The sequence below is a fragment of the Barbus barbus genome (assembly GCF_936440315.1).
Source record: "Barbus barbus genome assembly, chromosome: 14".
NCBI classification, from domain to species: domain Eukaryota; kingdom Metazoa; phylum Chordata; class Actinopteri; order Cypriniformes; family Cyprinidae; genus Barbus; species Barbus barbus.
Genome location: NC_136742.1, coordinates 26584614 through 26605027, shown reverse-complemented (window position 1 = coordinate 26605027; position 20414 = coordinate 26584614). Strand labels below are relative to the sequence as shown.

The 20414-nt window shown below is 40.1% G+C and overlaps 1 protein-coding gene across 1 annotated transcript; it reads left to right on the top strand.

The window, feature by feature from the left end:
• Positions 1-2938: 2938 nt before the first annotated feature.
• On the top strand, positions 2939-17706 carry LOC306880389 (DNA-binding protein RFX6-like; the record flags this gene model as incomplete). Its single annotated transcript, XM_079433880.1, has 19 exons — positions 2939-3134; positions 3303-3456; positions 3563-3686; positions 3944-4005; positions 4098-4175; positions 4371-4398; positions 4880-4987; positions 5074-5151; positions 5236-5349; positions 5804-5853; positions 5980-6139; positions 6231-6369; positions 6449-6558; positions 6637-6754; positions 7335-7457; positions 7975-8181; positions 9042-9557; positions 10712-10921; positions 17528-17706. The coding sequence occupies 19 exons, from the start codon at positions 2939-2941 to the stop codon at positions 17704-17706; spliced, it is 2754 nt and encodes a 917-aa protein (XP_079290006.1).
• Between the last annotated feature and the right edge of the window lie 2708 nt (positions 17707-20414).

Genomic DNA, 20414 nt, shown 5'->3' with positions numbered 1-20414 from the left:
TTACAATTTTTGTTTTAGCTAGTTCCCAAGGCAACTTTTCATTTAGTTTATTGATGTAGTAGGCCTAAAATGACTAAAGGTAAAACTGAAATTTAAAACATAAGAAATATTAGAAATGTGTACATCACACAATAAAATTTCTAATATTAAAATGGAAAAGTTGTTTTGAAAATTGTAAATTGAAATATGAACTAATTCAAAATATAGAATATAAAAAATATATTAAATCTGTACTAATATACATTCCATTTCTGGGCCCAAAGTGTGCCAAGAAATATCACACCATTACACCATCACCACCAGCCTGAACCGTTGAGACAAGGCAGGATGAATCCATGCTTTCATATTCCTTACACCAAATTCTGATCCTACCATCTGAATGTGGCAGCAGAAATAGAGACTCATCAGAGGCAACGTTTTTCTAATCTTCTATTGTCCAATTTTAGTGAGCCTGTGTGAATTGTAGCCGCCGGTGAGGTCTTCTGCTGCTGTAACCCATCTGCTTCAGGGTTTGACGTGTTGTGCGTTCAGAGATGGTTTTCTGCATACCTTGGTTGTAACGAGTGGTTATTTGAGTTACTGTTGCCTTTCTATCATCTCTAACCAGTCTGCCCATTCTCCTCTGACCTCTGACATCAACAAGACATTTTCGTCCACACAACTGCCGCTCACTGGATATTTTCTCTTTTTCGGACCATTCTCTGTAAACCCTAGAGATGGTTGTGTGTGAAAATCCCAGTAGATCAGCAGTTTTTGAAATACTCAGACCAGCCCGTCTGGCACCAACAACTATTCCACGTTCAAAGTCACTTAAATCCCATTTCTTCCCCCTTTATTCTGATGCTCGGTTTGAACTACGGCAATTCGTCTTCACCACATGTAGATGCCTAAATGCACTGAGTTGCTGCCATGTGATTGGCTGATTAGCAATTTGTGTTACCAAGCAATTGAACAGGTGTACCTAAAGTGCCCGGTGAGTGTGTGTGTATATATATATATATATATATATATATACAGTGGTGTGAAAAAGTGTTGGCCCCCTTCTTGATTTTTTTATGTTTGTCACACTTTAATGTTTCAGATCAAACTAATTTAAATATTAATCAAAGATAACACAATAAACACAACATGCAGTTTTTGAATGAAATTTTTTTATTATGAAGGGAAAACAAAATCCAAACCCACATGGCCCTGTGTGAAAAAGTGCTTGCCCCCTAAACCTAATAACTGGTTGGGCCACCCTTAGCAGCAACAACTGCAATCAAGCATTTGCGATAACTTGCAATGAGTCTGTTACAGCGCTGTGGAGGAATTGTTGTAATTCAGCCACATTGGAGGTATTTCTGCTGGAGGTCCTTGACATCTTGTTTAGATACATGGCATCATGGATTCTATCAAATACCAACAGATAAAAAAAATCAACAAGTGACTGACTCTGTAAGAAATCTTATAATGGGCCATGTTTGGATCTTCCAACCGGACAATAATCCAAACACAAACCTCAAAAACAACACAAAAATGGGTCACTGAGCACAAAACCAAGCTTCTGCTGGCCATTCCAGTCCTCTGACCTGAACCCTGTAGAAAATGAGTGAGGTGAACTGAAGAGGAGAAGCACCATCATGGAGCTGTGAATCTGAAGGATCTGGAGAGATTCTGGATGAAGGAATGGTCTCTGATCTCTTGTCAGGTGTTCATCTCATCAGGCATTATAGGAGAAAATTTAGAGCTGTTAAACTGGCAAATGGTGCTGTTAATTGTGGCCAATGTGTATTAGAGAAAAACATTTATTTCATAATGATATTTCCTCCCATTTTAAATTCTTATTCTCCAATGAAAGGTTAGATTTTTGTGAATTTTTAAAATAAAAGATCAAAAGGATTAACAATGCAGATAAATTTTCACAGCCTTCTTTGATCATATTTACCAAGGGTGCCAATAATTCTGACCACAACTGTATGTACACACACACACACACACACACAGACACACACACACACACCCACACACACACACACACATATATATATATATATATATATATATATGCTATTTATGCTATGCTATTTGTTTCTGTTTCATTTATTGTATTGTAATTGTTTTAAGATTGATTTACTTTAAAATCTTATATAATATACTGTTTAATTACTGCAATAATGTTTACAGTAAAACTGTTCCACAACAACTTAACACCTAAAACCTAATATTCTTTTATTGTCCAATATTTGTGTTTATATGGCTATTTCACAATTTTCTACTTATTTAACATGGCTTTTTGAAACTTGGAATCTACTTCTCACTGTCGCAGATAAAACCAGTAATAACTAAATGTTCTGAATATAGTGTATGAATGCATGTAAATGAAAGGCAATGTAGCTCTGATGAGGCTGATTGGGTCTATAGCCGAGCTGCATGACCAGCACCAGATTTCAAGGAGATGATATCCCTCTTGGTTAATCATTAAATCCCAGAATCCATTGCCAGTCTTCTGTAAATAAGATAAATGGCCTTAAGGCACTCACCTCTGTGACGCACCATTTCAGAGAAAGCAGAGCTTTAATTAACACTGGAAGGTGTTATCTTGCCCATTCTTGGATTAATGAACTTTTCCAGGATTAATGTTATATTTGAACGGTGGTTATTAGAGTTTCCATCATGCTACAGGTTTATTTTGTGAGCATTTGTTTCTGAGGAAAGAGGAAAAGCAACACACATAGTTGACAAATTGTTTAAATATTTTTTGGAGATTCGTTGGGACACTTCGGAGATGCGTATCATTTCAGGAATGGATATATGCATCACATTGCCAAACGTTAGAATGGGCTGTTGATTTTGGAATGTTTTAACAATTTAGATTTAGATAGGCACTTTTTTGTATTATTTGACTTGGCGGTTTTAATTTTGCATTCCAGTTTTTCTTTTTAATTTCTCCTTGAACATGCCAATGAAAAGAAATATAGGGAGTCCATTGAAGAATGACACGTTTCATCAACTACAAGCATCGCAGACAAAGAGAGCTTGCAAAAACGCAGATGACCTCCAAGCTACAATTCTTGTTGACCAAGACAATCTCTTGAAAAACATGCTTTTCAAAGCCAGGCTTGATGAGGAGGAGGATTCTGGCATTAAATCAGGTGGGGAAATCATCTTTGTTGTAAATTGTTTTCAAACTGGCTTTGATTGAACTACTGCTATGCTTTCAGTTCGAAAATTCTGTCGCCAGTTTGTTTTGCAATTATACGGTATGAATAGTTTTGGCACATGTCACGGTTTAAAAGCTATGTATGTTATTCATTTGGCAGAAGCTGATGAAAGTAATGGAAGCATTTCTTCTGAAGAGGACCTGGGCCACCTGGATTATTCTAAGACGTTCTCTGTCAAACAAACTGTGCCAAAGAAAAGCATCAGCCAGATCATCAAGGACAAGAAGAAACAGACTCAACTTACTTTACAATGGTACTCTCTCATCATTTCGTCTTTTAATGAAGCTTGCCATTATAAATAATGTACAGAAAGTGGAAACAAAGAATGATAATACGCTTGTGTTTTGTTGTTTTATTAGGCTTGAGGAAAATTACATAGTTTGCGAAGGTGTTTGCCTGCCACGGTGCATCCTCTACGCTCATTATTTAGACTTTTGTCGGAAGGAGAAATTAGATCCTGCATGTGCTGCCACTTTTGGGAAGGTAAGAGGAGCTTTTATATCAAAAGTTATGTGTTTGTTAGAAACGTTCTCAGATCTGTAACTTCTAAAACTGGTACTCTACTGAAACATATTGCATTTTAGGTTTATTTTAGTTGATCTTTAGAAAGCTGTCCTGATAAATATCTCGTAAAAGGTTGTGCTTTATCATTATAAGACAAAAATACCTATTGATTTTGTATTTACAGTGCATGGAGATCGATTGTTCTATATATTAGAACTCTATCATTGTCATTTCAGACCATAAGGCAGAAATTTCCTCTGCTTACAACAAGAAGGCTTGGAACCAGAGGCCATTCGAAGTAAGAGAGAGCTAAATGGCCTGGTTACTGAAAATGTTATTTATGTGCTATTTAAATGGCTACATCTAAAGCTCTCTGTGTTTGTCTTTCAGGTATCATTATTATGGTATTGGAATCAAGGATAGCAGTGTGTATTATCACTCTGTGTACTCTGGAAAAGGTCTGACACGGTTAGTTTTGACCTTCATTCCTTCATTTAAGCGTCCAATTGCAAGAACTTGAACGCTTTGAATAATCTGTTATGCAAGTGACTTTTCAATGCCCATACTGAGACACATTATATTTACTGACGTTTATTTTCATGATTCATTTACTTTTTTTAATGTTTTATCACATCAGTAATGTCTCATATATGTTTTGCACAGATTCTCTGGAAGCAAGCTAAAAAATGAGGTTGGCAGTTTTACTGTTTTTCATATTAAATAGAAGTGCTGCACTTCAATTTTAGTATCTCAACATTCTCAGGAAATTTATACACTGTCCAAAAGTTTGGGGTTGGTATGTTTTTAAATATACAGTATAAGTCTCTTATGCTCACCAAGGCTGCATTTAATTGATCAAAAATAAAGTAAAAACAGTAAAATCGCATGACATTATTGCAATTTGAAAGAAATGTTCTTTATTTTAATATGAATTCAAATGTAATTTATTCCAATGAATTCAAAGTTGAGTTTTCAGTAGTCTTTCAGAAATCATATGCTGATTTGGTGCTATTATTACCAAAGATTGGTATCAATATAATGCATCCTTGCTGAATAAAAGTGACCATAAACTTTTGACCCTTAACTATTTTGTGGTGGAATACTTGAAAAATGGAAGACCTTCACATGCATTGCATATATATTTAAAAAATGTTGCTCTTCATTATTCACAGGGAGGATTCACCAGAAAATACTCTCTTAGTTCTAAAACAGGAACTCTTTTACCTGAATTCCCGAGTGCACAGCATTTAGTGCTTCAGGAGTCTGTTTCAAAAGATAAGGTCTGTTCATTTCTATGGAGACCCATTCCAAAATGCTGTTTATATGTACTACTTCTAATTTACTTGCTATTCTTTTCATTTGTTAGGTCGACACATTGATTATGATGTACAAAACCCACTGTCAGTGTATTCTGGACAATGCCATTAATGTCAACTTTGAGGAGGTGCATTTTTAAGCTCTTAAAGAATCTCTAATCATGACATCTGGATTCTAGAAAATGCACAGTAATCAATCCCATTTGTTCCAGATCCAGAACTTTCTACTTCACTTCTGGCAAGGAATGCCTGAACATCTCCTGCCACTGCTAGAGAATCCGGTTATCGTGGACATCTTCTGTGTGTGTGACTCTATACTCTATAAAGTGAGTGTTTTTGAGCCATAATCTAGATGTCACTATGTGCATTTTTATACTATCATTCAAAGTTTTGGGTTGGTTTAAAACAGTTGAGCTGCTTTATGTTTTTGTGGAAACTGTGATAGATTTTTTTTCAGGGTTCGTTCATGAATGTGAAGTTCAAATAACAATATTTATTTTAAATATAAATCTTTTGCAACATTATAAATATCTTTACTGTCACTTCTACTATGACTTGTGACTATGACTATGTACCCTTGACTCAAACCTAGACTTTAAATCTTAAAATAAGAAAATCAATCACAGAAATATTACATTTTAAAACTATAATTAAATAATTCAAAAATAAAAATTTTTTTATAATTTACATGAATAATTCCATGAATACTTTTTTTGTTGAACAGTAGCTCATAGTCGTCACATCATGCTTGACTCAAACTGTCTGAATTATTTTCCACAGGTTTTGACTGATGTTCTCATCCCTGCTACTATGCAGGACATGCCAGAGAGGTTTGTCTATTAAACTGCTGCATTTTATAATACACATTTGGTTTATACAGTATGTAGTTGACTCAAAAAGATGTTGAATTTGACATTGTTAAGTGTTTTTGAGTGAGTTTAGGGAAATATCTCCAGTCTTTTGGCAGATATTCAAAATTTTGCCAAGCACTGGGAACACTGGATGGTGTCTTCCTTAGAGAATCTTCCAGAAATCCTTTCGGAAAAGAAACTGCCGATAGCGCGACGATTTGTGTCCTCCTTAAAGAGACAAACCTCCTTTTTACATCTAGCACAGGTAGATATGTTGTACAGAAACATCAATAAATCTAGCTTTTGGTCTTTTTTTAAAATAAAAGTGCATCTATAATGGATTTATATCTTTTTAGATTGCAAGACCTGCACTGTTTGACCAGAATGTAGTGACTTCTATGGTGAATGATATTGATAAGGTGGATCTGAACAGTATTGGTTCTCAAGCACTCCTTTCAGTTACAAATGAGCAAGATTCAGACTTCTACTCTGAATGTGAGTAACTGATGGCTTTTTCAAATCTCATATGCTGAGCCTCAAACTATATTTATGATTTCTTGATCTTATCTGCTAGATGACTCAATTTCAGTGTTTCAAGAGTTGAAAGACCTCCTGAGGAAAAACGCCACAGTTGAGTCTTTCATTGAATGGTTGGACTCAGTGGTTGAGCAGAAAGTTATTAAGGTTTGTCACATTTCAAACACACAGTATTCTGGCAAGCCATGACTGTTAATGTTAAAATATATATTATCTGTCTTCTAGCCCAGCAAACAAAATGGTCGGTCAGTGAAGAAGCGAGCTCAAGATTTCCTTCTGAAGTGGAGTTTTTTTGGAGCACGAGTGATGCACAATCTTACCCTAAACAACGCTACTAGCTTTGGTAAACCTTTAGCATGCATTCATATAAATTACAGTCACTGATTCAGTTGCTTTCAAATTCTCTAGATATAATTGAATCATAATAGTAGTCAAATCTGTACTGTTCATTCAGGCTCATTAGCTGGTGATCCACTGCAGAGAATGAGCCATAAAAGCCTGTAAAAACAAAGCTTTATCTCGTGTCACGTGTGTGTGCCCTGATTAGGGAGCGACCTTTCTCAGTGCTCCTAACATTTGATGACCCTTCAGGTGTTCACAAAGCCAAACAGTGTCACTCAGCAATAGCTCGGTGAAACCCGTGGGAAACTCTGGTCGTGCGCATTGCATTGTGGGATTCATTACTCTGCATAGTGTGTTTTTTTTTTTTGTATAATTAGTGATCCTGGAATACTGTACCATGAACAGCAAAAATAGGACAAGTAGTGTGCTGTTCTGAACAAAGCCAGAGTTTGTGTGCTGCTGAGCGAAGCTGCTTTTAATCAAAGATCAGATACCTTTGATAATTATGGTTATTAAGATTTAGGGAGTGATTTTTGCAACATATACTAAAACAATTGAACCTGGTTTAATGTTATTTACAGGCTCGTTCCATCTCATTCGGATGCTTTTGGATGAGTACATACTGCTAGCCATTGAAACCCAATTCAACAATGACAAAGAGCAAGACCTTCAGAATCTACTGGAGAAATACATGAGGAGTGCAGGTACCTTAATATTTTAGTTTTATTTATAAGTGTATTAGTAGGCCCCTTAGTAGTTTATTTTACTGTACATTACCTCTAAAAAGTAAGATTTGTTAATGTTTTTCAAACACCAAGGCTGCATTTATTTATAGAAATACTGTAAAAACATGAGGAAATATTATTACGATTTAAAATAACTGTTTCTTTAAAATCTCATTTATTTCTGTGATAGAAAAGCTGAATTTTCAGCATCATTACTCTAGTCTTCAGTGTAATATGATCCTTCAGAAATCATTCTGATGTGCTCATTTGGAGTTTGAGAAACATTTAAGATTATGCTGCTTAATATTTTTGTGGAAACAGATTTTTTCAGGATTCTTTTATGAATAGGAAGTTCAAAAGAACTTTTGGTCAACTTAATGTATCCTAGCTGAATAAAAGTATTTATTTCTTAAACATAAAAAAACTGACCCCAAACGTTTCAATGTATATGCAAATATCTTTAACCCAGTTAAATGTGATCTTTTAATTTTGACAGATGCTAGTAAAGCTACTTTTACCGCCTCCCCAAGTTCCTGTTTCTTGGCCAATCGGAATAAATCTGGTGTGGCATGCAGTGATTCGACTGTCAAGGATGAGAACCCACCAGAACATGATTTCCTGTCGCTCCAGGCTGCACAGCAGGGGCTCGGGACCAGTACTGTTGTGTACCATAGTGCCGATTCGGACAACTTTACTATACCTGGTACTTGAAAACAGCAGCTCACATCAATTTGAGACATATTCTTGTTTAATATAGTCAAAAGAAGTTATTATTGACCATAGAGTGCAACAGCCACTTTTTCAGAAACCTTTGTTTCAGAAGTAATTTTCCTATTATTTTCTCCATGGATGTGCAATTCTTTGATGAAAAGATGAAATGATTTTTTTCAAAACCAAAGAGTAGGGTATAAAATTAAATTGAACACGATTTTTAAACATTGGTACATTTATAAATTATTTAAAAATATAATATTTACAACTTCAGTGCTCACATATGGAAGCAAATTTAGTGTATAAACAATTTCCAGTCAGAAATTGATAGTACATTTCAAAGAAATAATTACAAAGAAACAGCAACGCACTGAATTAAACATGACATTTTGAAGTAGAAAAACTGAAATAGTCATTTCTTGTAAAATATGCTTCAGTTATCTTTGTTTTATTTACAACTTGGGAAACCTAACTATACTAACAGTATAGTTAGGTTTGTCTTAACAGATTTATGCATTCCTCCTCCAAAGCGATGCTGTTATTGTTTCTTAATTATATTTAATATTAATAAAATAATATATTAAAATAATGCATCTTTTTTCTCTCTAAGGATATGAAGCAATTCTTCATTTCAGTATTTCAATATTAACTATACTGTAAAAATATATATTTTTCAAAGTTGTAAATAAAACAAGGATTACTTAAGTACTGTATATTTTACAAGAAAATACTATTTCAGTCGTTCTACTTCTCAATTTCATATTTAATTCAATGTGTTGCTGTTTCTTTGTCATTAATTGTGAAATTTACTAGAAATTTCTGAGTGAAAATGTAATTACTATTATTTTTCAGGTCAGATGGATTACTCGCAGAACAGCGCCCCCCTGATGACCCCTCCGATCTCTCCTGCCATGATCAACCGTAGCAGCGTGATCAACCAGGGCCCGATGACTGTGAGGCCGCAGAGCAGCTGCCCCATCCAGCCCCAAGTGTCCTGCCAGACATTCTCCGACAGCATGTACCAGAGTCTACACAATGCTAGTTCTGGCTCCTATCCCAGCTCGTCTTACTACCAGCCTGTGTTCAGAGCTCAGACTCACATTCCAACATCAGCCTATCAGGCCCGTGCTGAAAGCGCCCGCTATGCACCCTTCTCTGGACACCAGCTGACCAAAGACTGCTTCAGCAGCAGCTGCACCGTGTCTCCCTACAGCTCGAGGGTTGCAGCGACTGGGTACGCAGCCTCAGGTGACCCTGTGATGGATACTGAGGGCGTACAGCTGCTGGACTCCACAGCGTACAGCTTTGGAGGAAGTGCTGCCAGTGGAGATGGATGTTCAGGTCCAGTTTGCAGCTCTGGGCACAATGGTGAGAAAACATGAATTATTATTGGCCAATTAAAATAAACATATACACTACTGTTTAAAATTTGGGGTCAGTAAGATTTATTTCTTTTTTAAGAATTAATACTTTTATTCAGGATGGATGCACTGATCGAAAGTGACAGTAAAGACATTTATAAAGTTAAAAAAGTATTAATGTTAAAAAACATTCTCTTCCAAATTAGAGTTGCAAAAAGGTGGGAAATTTCCAGTAGATTTCAGAAACATTCCAGATATTTTAGAAACTTTCCAGGATTTTTTAGAATCTTCCGGGAATTTTTGGAAAGCTTCCAGAAATTTACCAGAAATTTTATACCCCTTAGCAACCCTATTCCAAATAAATTCTGTTCTATTGAACTTACTATTCATCAAAAATCTTGGATGTATTAAGGTTTCCACAAAATATTAAGTAGCACAACATTTATAATAATAAGAAATGTTTCTTGAGCAGCAAATCAGCAATATTCAAATGATTTCTGAAGGATCATGTGACATGTTGAGTAATGATGCTGAAAATTCAGCTTTGGATTACTGGAATAAATTACATTTTAAAATATATTCACATACGGTATATAAAATAAATGTTTTTTGAAATTGTAATAATATTTCACAACATTACTGTTTTTACTGTAATAAATGCAGTATTACTGTTTTACTTTTTAAATAATTAATTTATAATGAAATAGTTTTGTTATTGTTTTATTATATAGTTTAAATAAATTGAAAAATTTAATTAAAAATAAAATAAAATAAAAAACTAAAAGGACATGAAATGAATTTGCCTGATGAACCGTGTCCTATATTTAGCACACACAATGTGCTTTGGTGCAGGCAATGCAGCTTTGAGTCCAGCTCATGTCACATTTCTATTCTTCTCTATTCTATATATCATTTCTTTCTTCACTGTTCCTATTAAAAAAAGTAGCAAAAATTATGAAAAGAGATTGCATAAATAAGGAAAAATAAAAAAGCGAGTTCTTTCCCCATAGACTTATGTAACATAGATTTGCAAAGCCCAAAAACTGACCTCAGATGACAAGATTTATCATTTATTTTAATCATGCTGCTGAGAAAGGTAAATATGATGTTATTTTTAGATTCTCCTATTGAAACATTATTGTTCTTCTTTCTCCTGGCTAGGTTATTACAGCAGCAGCGGGTATGTGGACGCTCAGAGGATGGGCACGTTTATCGATCAGCATGTGTCAGTTATCAGCAGCGTGAGCAGCATTCGCTCCGTTTCGGCCTATGCTGAAGTACACGACCCTCTCAACATCCTGGACGACACGAGCAGGAAGACAACAAGACCCTACTACACTGACATGTCCGCAATGGGCACACACACAGCAGGTGAGGACAGAAATCCAGGGCTAGTTGTCACACAGGCGCTGTATCTCAGCACCTATAACCTATAAAGATGACTGTCTTCTCCGGACAAGATGTCAGGCTGGTCGAGTTGATTTATGCTTACCAAAGTTGCATTTATTTGAGCAAAATCACAGCAATATTGTGAAATATTTATTACTATTTAAAAAAACTGTTTTCTATTTGAATATATTTTGAAATGTAATTTATTCCTGTGATGCAAAGCTGAATTTTCAGCATCATTGCATTAATTCTAATATGCTGATCTGCTGCTCAAGAAACATTTATTATTATTATCAATGTAGAAAACAATATTTTTTGTGAAAACCATGATACATTTCTCATTATTCTTTAATGAATAGAACATTCAAAGGAACAGCATTTATTTGAAATAGAAACCTTTTGCAACAATGTAAGTCTTTACTGTCCCTTTTGCTCAACTTAATATACAGTTGCTGAATAAAAGCATTAATTATTAAATAAAGTAATAAAACTATTGCTTAAAAAATCCTTCTAATCCCAAACATTTGAATGGTAGTGTTGTAAAATGTTTCAGTTTCATTAATTGCATCAGAACGTACTCGGTTACTATCGTAACCTCGGTTCCCTGAGATACGGAACGAGTACTGCGTCTTGCTAAAGACGCTATGGGAAAAAGCCTTTTTTCTCCTTTACTGAAGCCTTATTCAATCACGCAGTGAAACTGCACGATCATTGGTTTGTGCAGTGTGATAAAACGAACCAATGTGTCGGCAGCGGAGCTGCACGAGCCTATGGCGACGGAGCCCGCCAGATCCCGCCAGAATGGGCGGGGTTATCTGGCTATATAATCAGCCGTCTCGCCATAGGATCCTCAGGTTTACTTCGACTGAAGCGACGACTGAGTCGTGCAGCTACCTGGCACGGCAAAGTACGCAGTACTCGTTCCGTATCTCAGGGAACCGAGGTTACGATAGTAACCGAGTACGTTCCCTATCGATACTCCACTCGTACTGCGTCTTGCTAAAGACGCTATGGGAACACAATTCAATCACGCCGTGCTATGGTAGAGGAACGACTGTGTAAAATATCTCCATAAGCATTACATGCTCAGAGGGAAGTATAATAGTATACTCGGGCTAAAGCGAGCTGAGCTCATAGAGGTCACGCTCGGCCCGGGTCATTCCATGTATTCCTCGCATACTCAGCACTTTCAGGGCTGAGATATGTAAGGAACCCATCAGAGAGCTTGAGTGCCCATGCAGTCAAGAGATCTCCGTTAGGGATGTTCCCACAACATAAGTCATACTCATCTAAGCAGATAGGACCTTGGCCTGTAAGGTCGGTACATCCAACTTATAAAACTTTGCAAATGTGGACGGCGAGGCCCAGCCGGCCGCCACACAAATGTCTGTAATGGACACACCGCTAGACCAGGCCCACGACGAGGCAATGCCTCTAGTCGAATGGGCTCGTACTCCAATGGGGCATTGAAGGCCCAAGGAAGAGTAAGCCAGCGTAACGGCATCCACTATCCACTTAGAGAGTCTCTGCTTCGTGACCGGAAGCCCCTTGGCGCGGTTACCGAAGCTAACAAAGAGCTGTTCCGTGCGCCTGAAGGAGGCGGAACGCTCAAAGTAGATCCGTAGGGCTCTAACAGGGCATAACAGAATGAACTCCCGGTCCTCCTCAGAGGGAGGAAGCGCGGAGAGTGTGATGACCTGAGCTCTGAACGGAGTGGAAAGTACCTTAGGTACGTATCCATGCCTTGGTTTTAGGACGACCTTGGAGTCGTTTGGCCCAAATTCCAGGCAGGCAGGGCTCACAGAGAGCGCCTGCAGGTCTCCTACTCGCTTGACTGACGCTAGTGCTAGTAGCAAAGCAGTCTTCAGCGACAGCGACCGAAGGTTCGTAGACTGGAGCGGCTCAAAAGGAGGGCCCCTCAGGGCCCTCAGCACAGTGGGTAAGTCCCACGTAGGGACAGTAAGGGGCCGAGGCGGATTCAGCCTCTTGGCACCCCTTAGAAAGCGGACGATAACATTGTCCCTGCCCACTGATTGGCCCGCGATAGGGGCGTGGAAGGCCGCTATAGCCGATACGAACACCCTGAGTGTGGAGGGAGAGCGTCCTTTATCCAGCAGTTCCTGCAGGAAGGACAGAATCACCGCCAACTCAGATGTAGGGGGGTCCTCACCGCGGTTTAGACACCATTCGGAGAAAACCGCCCATTTAAGGGCATAGAGGCGTCTCGTAGACGGGGCTCTAGCCTCAGAAATGGTATTTAGCACTCGCTCTGGGAGGCTGGTAGGCTCCCGTTGAGCGGCCAGAGGTGAAGCGCCCACAGTTCGGGACGAGGGTGCCACAATAAACCGTTCGCCTGAGAGAGGAGGTCTCGTCTCAGGGGCACGGGCCAGGGGGCTGTGGTTAGCAGCTGGGTCAGCTCTGACATCCAAGGCTGGTTCTCCCACAGGGGGGCCACCAACAAGACCTTGTGTCGTTGTTCCCTGATTCGCCTGATGACCTGAGGAATCAGAGCGATCGGAGGGAATGCATAGAGGAGGAGGTTGGGCCAGTCGTGGGCCAACGCGTCCTTGACCTTCGAATAATAGGCTGGGCAGTGAGAGTTGTCTTTGGAGGCGAAAAGGTCTACCTCGGCCTTGCCAAAGATTCTCCAGATCATTCGAACCGTCTGCGGGTGGAGCATCCACTCTTCTGAGGGGACGTTGCTCCGTGATAACATATCCGCTCCTTGGTTCAATCTGCCCGGCAAATGTGCTGCTCTCAGCGAGCGCAAGTTGAGCTGAGCCCACTCCAGAAGTCGCTCTACCATAAGGAAGAGGCGCTTCGAGGAGAGACCTCCCTGGTGATTTACGTAGGACACCACTGACATGTTGTCTGAGCGGATCAGCACATGTCGTCCCCTTAGCTCTGGCAGGAAAAACTGGCAGGCTCGACACACTGCTAGCATTTCTAAGCAGTTGATGTGGAGGTTCTGCACCCATGTTGGAGGCGTCTGTTGTGACAACTTTCCTGCTGCAGACCATCCCTATGGCCACACCCTTTCTGAACCATCGTGGGTTCTTCCAGGGGACCAGGGCTGTTACACAGGCCTGGCTCACCCTGATATGTAGGCGATCATGTCGCCATGCGTGGGGTGGAACCCGTGGTTTCAACCAGCGCTGAAGGGGCCGCATGCGAAGCAGGCCCAACTGTAGCACCGGCGATGCTGTGGCCATGAGGCCCAGCATCCTCTGAAACGCTTTGACGGGGCGAGCGGTGCCGCTCTGGAAGGAGGCTGCGAGCTTTTAAATGGCCAGAGCGCGTTCCGGCGCTAGCACAGCTCTCATCTGAGCTGAGTCCAAAACTGTTCCCAGAAACGACACCCGTCGGCTGGGAAACAGCGCGCTCTTGGCAAAATTGACCCTGAGCCCCAGGCATTCTAGGTGGCTGAGGAGGAGGGCTCTGTGTGAGAGTAGTTGTACCTCTGACTGGGCCAGAATGAGCCAGTCGTCGAGGTAATTGAGAATGCGGATTCCCATCTGCCTGAGAGGGGAAAGAGCCGCGTCCATGCACTTCGTAAAAGTGCGTGGGGCCAGGGACAGTCCAAAGGAAAGGACCGTGTACTGATAAGCCACTCCCTCAAAGGCGAATCTCAAGAATCGTCTGTGATGGGGGGGCTATCTGGACGTGAAAGTATGCGTCTTTCAGGTCCAGGGAACAGAACCAGTCCTCTGAGCGAATTTGCGAGAGGATCTGCTTCAGTGTGATCATCCTGAACGACCTCCTCACGAGGGCGCGATTCAGGCGTCTGAGATCGAGGATGGGCCGGAGGCCGCCATCCTTCTTGGGAACGAGGAAGTAATGGCTGTAAAAGCCTGATTCGCTCTGAGCTGGAGGAACCATTTCTATGGCTCCTTTTTTCAACAGCATCATCATTTCTGAACGTAGAACGTGAGCGTTCTAGCCGTCTACAGAAGAGGAGACCACGCCGCTGAAGCGCGGGGGTCTGCGAGCGAATTGGAGTGAGTAACCTCGTTCTATTATCCGTATAACCCATTCTGACACTCCGGGGATGGCCCTCCAGGCCTTGGCCCGCGTGGCAAGGGGCTGGATAAACTCGAGTGGCAGGCCGCCAAGCGGGGACCTGAAGCTCGTGATAAGAGGGAGAGGAATGTGCTCCCTTTTGAAAATGTTTGTGTCTTATTTCCTTGCTATAACAGCGATCAGTTGTGTGGGCGCTTTTTGAAAGGGCCCAGTGTTCACAACAGTATTTACCACAAACTCATTGCCATCGGCACCCGGAGCTAAACGGGGTGTTTGGAGGCATGACAGAGGCCATTTGGGCCGTGGGCACAGCCCAGAAGCGTCAGGAGTCTGAAGCTGTCAGTTATAATCATAGTGACAACTTGCTTTCGATCTGCCTAAAAGGATCAACCACTCTTAGAAGAGGGGTATTAATTACCATTGTGTAAACACACCAGCAGATCAAAAGTGCCGCGCGCATCCTCTCAGATCCGCTCGTAGCGGACGAGGGGAGGGGCCATCTTCACTGAAGAAGGCGAGCCGAGATCAAAGAGTGAAACGCGGGGCTGCCCTGGCGTAAATTCACTCAAGCTTGATCGCGCGAACCCTGGAGCTTGCAGTTTCTTCCCCGAGATAACTGGGAGAGTAGAAACACTAGAGCAGGGGAGGCGTGGCCACCTTCATTGAAGAAAGGGACCGTGAGCGCGGCAGGGACAGACTGAAGCTTTCATAATGAAAGTAGCGCTGGCAGATCAAAGAGCTGCAAGAGGCGCTAATACTTAGTGTAAACACACTGGCAGATCAAAGACTGTATGCAGAGTGAAAAACGCGGGGCTATGCCGGCGCGAAAAATCACTCAAGCCTTTTTTTTTTTTTTTTTTTTTTTTTTTATCCGTCTCCTTCTCCGAGGTGACTGGGAGAAGAGAAACGCGAGAGTCGGGGCCGCCCAGTGCAGCATGTTACAATGTGCACAGAAGGATTGAGCCACTCAATGTAATGAGGCGCGCTAATCCACACGCGCTGGCAGATCAAAGCGCTGTATGCAGAGTGAAACACACGGGGCTATGCCGGCGCGAAAAATCACTCAAGCCTGAACGCCCAGCCATGCGATTTTACCGTCTTTTTCTCCGAGGTGACTGGGAGAAAATAAACGTGAGTGGGTGGCCGCCCAGCGCAGCATTTTACAATGCGCGCAGAAGGATTGAGCCACTCAATGTAATGAGGCGCGCTAATCCACACGCGCTGGCAGATCAAAGCGCTGTATGCAGAGTGAAACACACGGGGCTAAGCCGGCGCGAAAAATCACTCAACCTGATTGCTCAGCCTCACTCGCTGTTCCTGTCTCCGAGGTGACTGGGAGAAGAGAAGGGGGGAGGCGGGGCCTGCTACATAGAGGACCGCGAGCAAATCAGAGTAAAGCCCGGCTTTCGGTGAAAGCAGGCTGCCTGTGTGAGCGCAGTCTCAGTGACGCACACACATAACTTTCCACTCCGGTCCGCCAAAGAGAATAGAGCCGCCCAATGAAGGAGGAGCTCTGATTCTCACGTGTGAACACCGGCGGATCCGAGCGCTGCAGGAAGCTCCGTGGCTCTGATGTTTCATTCTCCGAGCTTTGCTGAGAGAGGGGAAACGGGAGAGCGGAGCTGCCTCCACAGAGACGGACAGCGAGCGGGAAGAGCGAGACTCATACTCGAACGAGCTGTCTCAGTAAGCGCGCAGTCAGTGCGTGGGCGAGACCCAGACAGGCGGCACGCGCTCACTGCTCTTTTGCATCGTGCAGGATCCCCTGCACGAGCCACACTCGCTGTTGCGGCATTTGCAACAACGCCGATAAATATGCATTTTTATAGCACTCACCGGATGGCGGCAGCGAACAGACCGGGGCTTCTGCGGGGCTGGAGCGCGGTGAAAGCGGCGTCTCAGCTGGCAGGAGGTCTCTGGCTCAGCTGCGAGGCGTGTCAACGGCGAGGCGGCTTCTTGGGATCAGCGAAGGCGAGATGTCGTCGCTGAAGGAGAAGAAATCTGAGGATCCTATGGCGAGACGGCTGATTATATAGCCAGATAACCCCGCCCATTCTGGCGGGATCTGGCGGGCTCCGTCGCCATAGGCTCGTGCAGCTCCGCTGCCGACACATTGGTTCGTTTTATCACACTGCACAAACCAATGATCGTGCAGTTTCACTGCGTGATTGAATAAGGCTTCAGTAAAGGAGAAAAAAGGCTTTTTCCCATAGCGTCTTTAGCAAGACGCAGTACGAGTGGAGTATCGATAGGGAACATCATTTACTCTTCAAATTTTACCATTAAATAACATAAAATGAACTCCTGGCAGGTTACCAGTGTGACAACTTGCCCCGCTCAATGTGCATTAAATGAACTGCATGTTTATTCTTGTACAAGGACAAACAATGGATATTTTCAGCTGTTTTTTTTTTTTTAACCAAGACTTTAAGGTATGCGCTTATACGTAGTGTGACAACTAGCCCCAGCCTCCCTTATATATTTAATGAGGTCGTTATGCATGGCCATTTCGATATATAATTTCTTCCATTTTACTGTATTGTGCTTCTTTATTTTGTCCTATTTCAGGATCCAGCATCGCTCATTCCTGCTCCGTATCGACACCCTGCATGTATGGAACTCCTGCTCCATATCACTCCCAGAATGCACTGCTGCCTCTCCAGGGGACCTCAGAGATCAGAGAAATGGTGTCGTCTCTGCCCCCCATTAACACTGTGTTCATGGGGTCAACTGGAGGGCCGTCCTGACCGAAACCTTATCTGTAATTCAACATCTCTGCTGTACTCACAGAAGGTGAGACATGTTTTAGCTCATCTGTATATCTGTCAGTGCGTTTTTCATTGCCAATTACATTGCAAAAAGACTAATTGATTTACTGAATTGTTGTTTCTTTGTGCTAACACTTAGGATTATGACAGGTAATGGCCCAATTATATATTTTATTTAAGGTTTTGTAGTATATTATAAAATACAGTTTCATTATTGTTCTTAATTTGGCATGCTTGTATATACTAATAAAATATATATATAATTGTTTTGCTTTATTCTGGAGGTCAAACTTTATTATTTAATAAACTACAAGCTAAACTGTGACAATCTGATATCATTTCGTAAATGTTTCCGCAAATGTTTCCATAATTAAAGAGCCTTTATTCAGCCTTTGATTTCAAATGATATCTTTCTTGGAAAAAGCATTTATCCATAAATGACATCACTAATGCAGTCATTAAAAAGAGGCAAGCATGAAAGCAGCAGAAGGACATTAATAAAGTAGACTTTGACAGCAGATGTTCAAATCAGATATAATGAAGGCCCGTTCACACCAGAGTTATTTAAGTTGTATTTATATACTATTAGTTTTTATTCATATTTTCACTTAGCTTCATTTTATATTTCCAGTTTTCAATTTTTGTTGAATTTATAGTAATTTTTTATGCTTTTGTCATTTATTTAATTAATTGTGTTTGTAATATTACTATTTAAGTTTCATTTATTTAAAGTTTTACTGTAGTTTTACTTCAGTTTTAGTTTAGTTAGAAATTTTGGTTAGTAATTTCAATGCTTCAGCTTAACCTTAGTTCAGTTAGTTGCCAAAGCAATATTTATCATTTCCATTTCATTTACGTTTTGTATGCATTTTATTTTTATTTTATTTTCAATTACACAAATGTATAATAACCATGGTTCATACCAAGGAGATTTAATTGTATTAAGATTGTATTACTTAATTGTAAGATAAAATTTAAATGACATTTTAAAATATATCAAAATATAAAACATTTACTTTACGTGGTAAAAATATTTCAAAATTGTACTGTTTTTACTGTATCAAATAAATGCAACCTTGTTGGGCATAAGAGTCTTCTTTCAAGAGCATACAAATTTTTACCAACCCCAAACTTTTGACTAGTAGTGTAATTAGTAACATAACTATTTCCAGGTTTTCTTGAAGTGCAAATAGACAAATTTTCTTGAAGTGCAAATAGGTAATTATAAATAACTCTGGTTTACACCAAGGGGATTTCAAACAGGAAACACAATTGTGGATCAAATTTGGGTGTTATCTTCATCTTAAGAGATTAATTGATTTCTTGCATCGCTAACAATCAAGTTGATAAAGGTGTTGACTAAAACCAAGCATCCAGGCCACAAGCTGTTCATACATTGTGACTCTTGGTGTGGTTTATTCATCCCCGGGTTCTTTTATATTCAGCTTTGTTAGTCTTAGAGCAGATGGACGCTAATAAATCCATAATCAGATCGTCTGAAATGATATAATTGCATCATAATATATTTGTATGTACGGTGCTGGTGCAAAGTCGCATGGCGCGGATGAGGATTTCAGCATTTGTCTGTGTGTAAAGATGTGACGATAAATGATAAAACCGGCCACATTGTGCTGGCCTTTATCTCCTCGAAGGGAAAATCCATTTCGGGCCTCGGACAGGAACAGATGGCTTGAAATGTAATGATTACAAAATCCTGATGTTAAAATAGTTTAATTACAAAGTCAATAATGCCTCCAACAATTGCCTGGGCTTTAGTGTAAAAACAACAGAAGGCAGAACGCAAACTTTGGGACAATGTTTAACCAGAGCTTTGCATTAGCAGGGAGACTCCATATGCAGCTCTGGCAGAGCAAAGATCAACAGATCCTGTGTAATTACGACTCTGTGTGTGTGTGTGTGTGTGTGTGTGTGTGAGAGAGAGAGAGCGAGATGGACTTAGTGCAGTAATGTGTGCTTAACTGACTACCATCACAATCATATTTACTTCTCACACTTTTATAATCATTGATAATCTTTCAGCTTTCAAATCTTAATTCACATCTGTAGGTTTTTTTCTCAACATATGAATATAACCATCATTCATTGCATATATGTTTTTTTAAAGATATCTCTTATGCTCACCAAAACTGCATTTATTTAATAAAAAATACAGTAAAAACAGTAATATTGTGAAATATTACAATTTAATTTTTATTATGTTTTAAATGTAATTTGTTCCTGTGATACGAAGCTGAATTTTCAGCATCATTACTCTAGTCTTCAGTGTCATATGATCCTTCAGAAATCATTCTAATATGCTGATTTGTTGCTCAAGAAATATTTCAAATATTTTTACATTCATTAATATTTTTGTGGAAACTGTGATCTTTTTTTTCAGATTTCTTTGATGTATAGAAAATGTAAAATAAGTTTTTAATTTGAAGAAATCTTTTATATCAAAATGTCTTTACTGTCTCTTTTGATTAATTCAATGCACCTCTGCTGAATAAAAGTGTTATTATTTTTTTTTAAATCAATCATTTAATTAATCAATCTTACTGACTCCAGACTGTTTATGTGTATGTAAGATGTTTATGTATCTATTGGGTAATTTAATGCCAACTCAATGTAATTTAACATTAGATGTACATTTCTAATTAACCAGCAGGGGTCGATAAAGTTTAGAA